The sequence below is a fragment of the Halyomorpha halys genome, unplaced genomic scaffold (genome assembly GCF_000696795.3).
Source record: "Halyomorpha halys isolate HHAL.00 unplaced genomic scaffold, Hhal_1.1 Scaffold500.1, whole genome shotgun sequence".
Lineage (NCBI taxonomy): Eukaryota > Metazoa > Arthropoda > Insecta > Hemiptera > Pentatomidae > Halyomorpha > Halyomorpha halys.
The window spans coordinates 698,796-707,425 of NW_027111990.1; the positions used below are offsets into that span (position 1 = coordinate 698,796).

The following is an 8,630-nucleotide window of genomic DNA, read 5'->3' on the forward strand; positions in this document are numbered from 1 at the left end:
CCCTCGATGAAACCATAGCAAGTTCTCTAGAGTTTGGAGAAGTCAAAAAAGCTTCAAAAAAGGTCACTGAGTACAATATATTGAAAAACTTGAAGAAAAGGAAAACTAGGAAAAAGAGTTTGGATCATCATTCTACCAAAAGAGCTATTAAGGGAAAGAGACAGATATAGAAATGATAGACAAAGAGGCAATGATATAAGATGGAAGGTTGATAGAGATGCTGATGATTACAGATGGAGAGAAAGTAAGAAAGGAGATGACTCTTCTTGCATGGAAGATGACAGTTGGGGAGAAATAGGGGAAGAAGAGAGGAGGTATAATAGCAGACATGAAGAATGTAGAAGGGTTGAAGATGAGACGAGATGGAGGAAAAAAAGTTGAAGACGTGGAGCATATCATAATGATGATAAAAAAATTGAAAAAGAAGAAAATAGTAGAAGCAAGGAAGAACAAGAGACTAAAGATGAATTAAAACAAGATTCCTCTCGGCATAATAAGGAAACAATTGATAAGATAAATTTCAAACATTTGGGTTAAAACATTTTTTGAAAACCCCTTGAAATTCGCTATCGTCAAATTCCACTGTAATATAATTATTTCTATATCAAATAAGGGACAATTAGCATGATTAGTTCAAGCTCAAGGTTCAAAATTTGTGAAAATTAAGAAATTTAATATTAAATTTTTAATTAACATATTTTATTGCCAAAACATCCTTATATAATAAAATAAATTTAGGTAATCATTCAAGTTAAAAACTATCAGTCTATAATAAAAATGCTTGGTTATTAAATTAAGATGTATATTTAACTTAATACAATGCACAATAAAACATAAAAATAAGAACTTCAATTTGTACTAAAAGTTAGTGAATCGTTACTGATCATAATTTTCTGAATAGTTATTAAAAACAACTGAGACTGATAAAAAAATAAATAATGAAAAAAAAAAGAAAATCTATGAACAATTTTCAAGTATTCAAGAATATATAATTTCAAATCCTATAAAATAATATAAAAACTATTATTATGTCCTAAGCTCGTCTTACTAATTTATAAATGATCCATTCTCAATTCTATAAATACACATTCTTATAATGAACTTGGTACCATACAGAACACATTACAGAACAGATCAGTCACAAGAAAAACAAAACATTTACAAACAGATTAACAGCCATACATATTATAATTGTTGAATAATATGCTGAGATGCATGTCATAAGGAAGTTAGGTTAGCCAATGAGGTTGTTCCTTTTTAATATAACACTAAACATAATAACAATATCAGGGATACATAGATCCAAAAAATGAAATTCTTTTAGAAAAGAAAGAAACGCAAAACTTATAATAACAAGAAAAAACATACATAAAACTGAGTTAATTTTAAAACTGGTCTCCAATTACAAACACAAAAAGGATTAGGACATTTCAGTATCCTAGTTTAAACATCAAAGTTACTGGATGATACATGGTATTTAATTGGCATTAATGGGAAGGAAGTTATAAAAGACAAAAAATATTTATTTGTTAATAACCATTCAAAACTTGGTTTCAAAACCACCAAGTTCTTAAAGGTTATTTAAAAGGATATAAATTAGCTATACTAATCTTAATACATCATAATAATATATAACACCATTCTATAGAAACAGCCATAGATTTTTATTCTTTAATTGGTTACATTAGAACAATTCTTAAACAACATATAACTATTAAAACAATACATAAGTATCGTGGACATAAATCTTAAGCTTAGTTCTTTTTATCATGAGAAGAAGAAGGTTCTGAGTCACCTCCTCCTATGTTTCCCCCCATCCCACCAGAACCACTAGGATCATTGTTAGGATTAAAAGATTGCCTCAGCTGGTTAAAAAAATTTGGATTTTCGCTTTGCATATGTCTGGCCAAATTCTGCCCACTAAAAAAACAAAAAAAAACACATCAAAAGTGATCAGAACATTTGAGAATGATATTAATAATTAATTAGGATTTACTTCTTAATGGTAATTACAAAAAACCGATTAGATACAGTTAAAAAAAATTTTTACTTGTAGTTTTTAACAATTATCAATACTGCAATATTTAAAATTTATAGCAAAATGTTGGTTGTATAGAAAAATAATAAACGATGAATCATAAAATGAGAAAATATATTACAATACATATTGGATTAACAAATACAAATGATTTTCAGACTATTTCCTATAAAGAACATTCTATAAAAAGATGTATTCATGAGTCCCTTGTCAACATCTGAGTATATAATCATGATATAACAGGGTTTGATAGGTACTATCTATTTGTGTAAATGATATGATAGATAATACAGGAACCCTACTAATTAATAAATATACATTCTTAATATATATATATATTTAATGCTTGGGAGGTACCAACTGATTTTTGTAGATTTATCTGGAGGGAAAAAATGAAGCATTGCCCTGAACATCTCACTAACACCCAAGTCAAAAATTCATTGGCAACTGTAAGACGTTAAGGGAAAAAGAAACTGGCAGAATCTAAGACTAAGACACCAACGAATGCCAAGGAAAAGAATAAAAGGCAGAACAAAAAGAAATTAGTTTTCCTCAACCAGCATACCGCTTGTTTGTAGACTAACCTCCTCCATAATAAAATTTCTCATCCCACCGAATCTGAATCTCCTCAAAATTAAGATTCATCATTAAATACAACTGAATCTAGAGAATATAGCAATAGAAATGAGGATGGAGCACACACAATTACTAATATTATGTAGGTAACTTAGTGACCATTACCAGTTATTATAGAAATTACCAGTTCACCAATACCCTCGAAAGAGTGTTGATCTCAACAAAGAAAGAAACTGTTTTGTTTAACAACAATAATAAAGCCCCATAAACACTTAAGATGGCCAGAAATCGACGATAGCCACTGATAAATAATGAGCAAAATATCGTTTATACAAGAACCTTTTAAACAAATTAGGAATCAACCATCATTACTTGCTTAAAATATAATGCCATAAAAACACAAACATTTGTAATATTATTCATTAATTTTTTATTTTATTAAATGATTTTAATGTTTATCTGAAAACCTTGGACCTGTTATTAGGGCGAGGAATACTTCCTTTTCCTGGGCATTAAATTATACTTCAGATGAAGTATCCAAAATTAATGCGCATAAGATATTCAGGGATAAGTATTACTTTCTAGGGAATTTAAGAAAATACAAAATTTTTGGAGTGGGATTATACAAACTTCATTGTTCTTAAGTTGAATAATTTTTTTTATTTATACATTTATTATTTTTTAATCTATCTTGAACTAAAAAATTTCGTTCCTTTGAAAATTTGTTACTAAAAAACAACTTTTTGTTCCAAAATTATATTTGTTTGGTAATAAACATGAACATATTCATCATATTCCTTTTAACTTAGTCTTCCTCTGACATTAAGATTTTTGAAGTGAAATTTCATGGAAATATGATATCCGCACTAATTCTCATTCATCTACCACATTCGAATTTCACGACTCTATTTCGGAAGATTTGACATCAGTCCTAATCCACTGCGAACATTACTTTGTTCATAGTCCCCTAAAAGATAAATAAAATTGAAAAAAAATTGTAAGAAACTGTAAGCAATTTTAAACCTTTCATTATCAATTATGAAAAAACTGAGAAAACAAAAAAATTAGCCTTGGAATCTATTAAGAATTTGGCTACCAACTAAAAGATAACTCTTAGTTAGCGATCTTGCCTAGCATGCCCAAGATAAGTTAGCCTTAGTAAAAATACGAGATAACTCGGAATTGGCGTCCTGAGCAATTAATGCAAACTTGCTAGTCGGCAGTCAATGTCTTAATATGGCCTGGAGGGTGAAAACATGGGTTAGCAGTTTTTTTTTTGTTTTTTGGGTCGGAAAATGAGTTTTTGAACCAGTGGTAGGGACAAGGCATCCCTGTGTCCTTGTGGTAGGAGCCACAGTGGTATAAGGAAGCAATCCCATTTCCTACACAGTTACGTTACCTTACAGACAATTCGAAGCGAACTCACTACTTTGAGTGAAAGGGTTAAAAAAAAAAGATATGGATAAAAATACATCTTTACATTCATCCGCCATATTTGAGAACACAACTCTATTTCAAAGGATTTGACAGCAGTCCTACTCCAGTCTGAACATTACTTTGTTCATAGTCCACTAAAGTGTAAATTTAGTTTTAAAAAGTTGGAAGAAACTGTGATTTTCAAAAAAAAGATATGAAGAAAAATGCATGTTTTCATATGACACAAAGCTTACTGTATGCTGAAAAAGGGAGAAAAAAATGTTTGAAAAATTTTATTGTATCATAAAATGAAAACTAATGTTAAGAATGTATCTTACAAAAATATGTTTTTCAAGATCATGAACCCTAAAAGTCTGTTAAATATAGGAATGATTTATATCAGTGGAGGCTATTCATTTACCAGAAACAAGCCTCATGAAGAAGAACAATGTTTCCCAGAATAAGGATTATTTTTAATTAAAATTAATTTTCAGAATAAGACTTAAAACAAACAAAACAACAATTACTAAATATTAGTTATTTTCATTATATAAATTTTAAGTACTATATAAAATATAAAGCCATAATAATATAAGACCATACTATATAGAATATCAGCCAAATTACAAATTCAATAATAATATGGACATATTTATGGGCATGTACCTATTGCCTAAATTGTATCAACTGTTTTCCTTTGTTGTATTTATTTGTTTTTCCGGTCCAACTTGTATTTAAAGGTTTTTCAGTAATGATGGTGTGATCCAAAGAAAATCATAAAAAAAAATGTGAATTATTTCATACAAAGTTTTAGGTACATAAAATGATCATGTCCGCTCACTAGAAATGAAAAATGCAATAATCCTATTTTAAGCCACTGAAATGAAAAATGACAGCTAGGAAAATACCATATAGCCCAAGAAAAAATGCTGCAACATTATTACAAGATGGTTTATTATTTTATCAGTAAATAAATTTATACCACAAATATCTGGTGTGTGTTTGGATACTTAGTATCGTGAAATGTAAAATCTCAAAATTCAAGGGGGTAATTTTAAATTTTTTTTTATTTTTATCTTGATCAATTAAAACGGTTCATTATTGAAAATAATAAACATAAACTAAGTCCAAATGCATTGTATGTTTGTTATTTTATTTTTTTATTTTTTTTTTTTTAATACTTAGAGAAAGTGAAACCAAAACAATCAGGAATTTTCCTCCATCTTCATAAATGATCAAAGGAAGCATTTAATCAACCACCACTTTATAACCAAGAGGTGCACAGATGAGGTTTGGGTTTGTATTGACATTAAAAACTTATAATTTTGACCAAGACAGATGACAGGAAGTTTATTTATTTTGTAACAGAAAAACTCTAAAATATTTGTTTATTTTTCATCTAATACACAATATTTTGAAATTGCCTACCATGCAAAAACATTACATACATTTTTTTAAAATTAGAGTAAATTTTTAAAATTTAAGCTCTTATAGAGATTTGTGCATTTGTTAATACCCAAGATAAAGTTGGGTATTAATATATTTGACTAAATGTCAATCAAAACCCAAACAACATATCAAAAAATAAGAACTACTCAACCTTTTGTGCATTTTTGCATTTCTTTTTGCCTTGTTTCTTGGACTAAATCATTTACCACCATGTTTAATTTCAGCAGCTTTAAGATGGTACAAGTATTTTTTCATTTCAGGCCAGTGAACAGGCGTTGTTGTTCAGCCTTGGTCTATTTTCTCCAACTGCCGGGATCATTCACCATTTCCCTCATTTCTGTCAGAAAGCAGCCACTTACTCTACCAAGCCTGGTGATATAGTCAGTATACACCTGCCTCGGTCGCTTTTCCTTCTGCCCTGGCCTCAATCAATTATTTTATTTTTCATTCATCGTCCATTCTATTCACATGGCCAAATCTTTTAGGTTGGTACTGCATTACACCTATCCAACTGGATACTTTCATTACGAATTTTGTCCTTCGGGTTTTCCCCTGGATACTTCTCAGGAACCCCATTTCTGATGTTGCAACTTTATTCCTTTGATGATCTAGGATTTTTCAATCCTGCATGGAGCAAAACTGGTAGGGAATATTGTTATAAATAGCAAAGCTTTGTCAAGAGTCTTGTCGCTTAGCTCCATCCTTCATTTATCTTGAAGTATGTAACTTTAGATATATTAAGAATTCTGTATCCTTCTCAGGTACCATATCTCTACTGACGTTACTTTACTCAAATGAGGATCTAGGCATTTCACTAACTGGTAGACACTGTAAAACTATTTCAAATGTAGATATACTTCATTTTTATTGAGCTTAGCCTCTCTGAAGCAATCAGTAAATGATGGGCATAGTGTCAATAGTGTTTTACATTTTTTATTTGTGATAATACAATTTATTCATTAACGTCGAATATAAAAAACTTTCTAGTTAAATAAATTTAGTGAGAAATACATAAAACCATATTATCAATTTAGCATTTTTTTAATGAACTATACTGTTAATTTATGCAAACATTTTATCATTATTAACTATATTTATGTAGAATATACTTTCAGGCTAAATAAATTAGAGAGAAATGCATGAAACTATATTTTCAATTTAATATCTATTTTTTTATCAAGTACTTTAAGTTAATTTAAGCAATTAGTTCACCATCAGAAACTAATTCGATCATATACATAACTGTTTGAAACTTATCTGCTTTGGATAGATCAAATATTTATACATAGTAAATATAAGGAAGTAGTAACAATTTTTCCCATTAAATCGATAACCTGATCAGTGAACAGAAAAGGACTTTATTTTTCTATTTAAAAATATACTATTATATATATTTTTAAAACTTACGCTTGAAGAAGAGCTTGCATCCCCGTTCCACTTTCTTGATTAATGATGGAACTCATCCTGCAAAAATGTGATCAAATAAGTTGATTTTGTCACAAATTATACACTAAATATGCAATAACGTTAATTTTATTTTTAACCACACCACTAAGCATCATCATGATATAGTTAATAGTCAATTATATCTCCATTAAAATGAAATAATATTCAGGTTTATAGTTTGATAAAACAAAATCTACTATACAATAAGCCTCATAATAAATTATTTTTCTCTAATACTAACCTGCAATCTATACCATAAAATTGATATATTATTAACACAATAATTTTTTTTATTTAAAAATTTTGAAGACTATAAAGAAATTAAATCAAATCATGCATTTCTGAAATCTCAAGATTTTTTTTAGCAATTCTGACAATGTGAAAGATCGTTCATTACTTAAATAATTTCCATAATGAAGTTACTCAGTTCAATAAATAAGATAATCATTGGGTTTTGAAATAATGAAATCTCAAATGAAAATTTAGCATAGAGAAGGTAGAAATAAACATCTTCTAATGACCAGCCATTATACATTGGCATAATTCGTAAACAGAAATTAAAGAGTGTTGAAAATTTACAAGTAACAATGAAGTTATGGTAAGACTTTCTTTATTTTAAATATTTCATCGTAAATTTTAACAATATAAATAATCATAATTTAATTTGAGGACTAAATAAGGAGTGATTCTAATATATCATAAGATGATATATTAATTATGAATATGATTATAAGTAAAATAATTTAAACATAGAAGATTCTTTCACTACACTTATTAAATAAATTTATAATTCTTCCAGTTATTTGAACCTAAATGATTAAATTCTTCATTACTACTACTCAAGTTGTCAAACATATTTTACTTCAACACCATTTTTAAAAACTGAGTGACTGGATAAATATTTAAATATGAAGCCTAATCATTAATTAAATCATAAGATGCATGCAAGTAATGACATTAAAAGTAAGTACCCTACAAACTAAAAAATATTATAAGGCTTTAAATACAATCATTTTACTAGAAACCTGTCCTTGACAAGAGAATAATGTCCTAATTTCAGGCAGCAAACAATTTGTACTGTAAGGGATAAGATTCAATCCCATAATGTTTTTTTTTTTTTACTAGTACAATGAGCGAGCTACTCAGATACACCAGCCCAAGACTATCCACTAAAATTAAATAATTAAAACCAGAATCACTAAACCAAAGGCATATTTAACAAATTCAATGAACAATATTTATTCCTACATAGGTATGAGAGATGGTAATCATATATATATTTAGCAATAATGGTATATTGCTGCACATTCTTTGAAAACTAAACAAAAGTTAAAACAAAAAAGTCCCAGAGGAAGTAAAAAAAACATACATATCTGCATTGTATTTATATTCATTTATTTTCATTATCCATTTACTTTTAATTCTTGATATCTATTGTGTTAAATAATTAGTTCATAATTAGTAAACCTCATGTTCTAATTGCACCATTTTAGCTATTGTATTTTATACTATATTTGTTTTATCTTTTTGTTTCTGCTATCCTTTCTTTTAACATTTTTAATATAGTACTATAACACATTCTAATGTTAACCCCACATCACATACATATAGTATGCGGTTTCGCATGGAGTATGGACACTTTTCTAAAATAAACGTCTCCTGCATAGGGTTACTATACAAGAGAAAAAAAAAATATATATATATA

General features: G+C 28.3%; 1 protein-coding gene across 2 annotated transcripts in view; it reads right to left on the reverse strand.

Moving 5' to 3' along the window:
* Window positions 1–987: 987 nt before the first annotated feature.
* LOC106683636 (small glutamine-rich tetratricopeptide repeat-containing protein beta) overlaps window positions 988–8,630 on the reverse strand; it is a 30,564-nt gene continuing 22,921 nt past the window's right edge. For both annotated transcript variants that reach the window (XM_067049905.1, XM_067049906.1), the window contains exons 7-8: window positions 6,887–6,943; window positions 988–1,920 (exon numbers count right to left, since the gene is read on the reverse strand). In XM_067049905.1, the coding sequence (XP_066906006.1) occupies window positions 1,755–1,920; window positions 6,887–6,943 (223 nt within the window). In that variant the 3' untranslated portion in view covers window positions 988–1,754. The remainder of the gene's footprint in view (window positions 1,921–6,886; window positions 6,944–8,630) is intronic.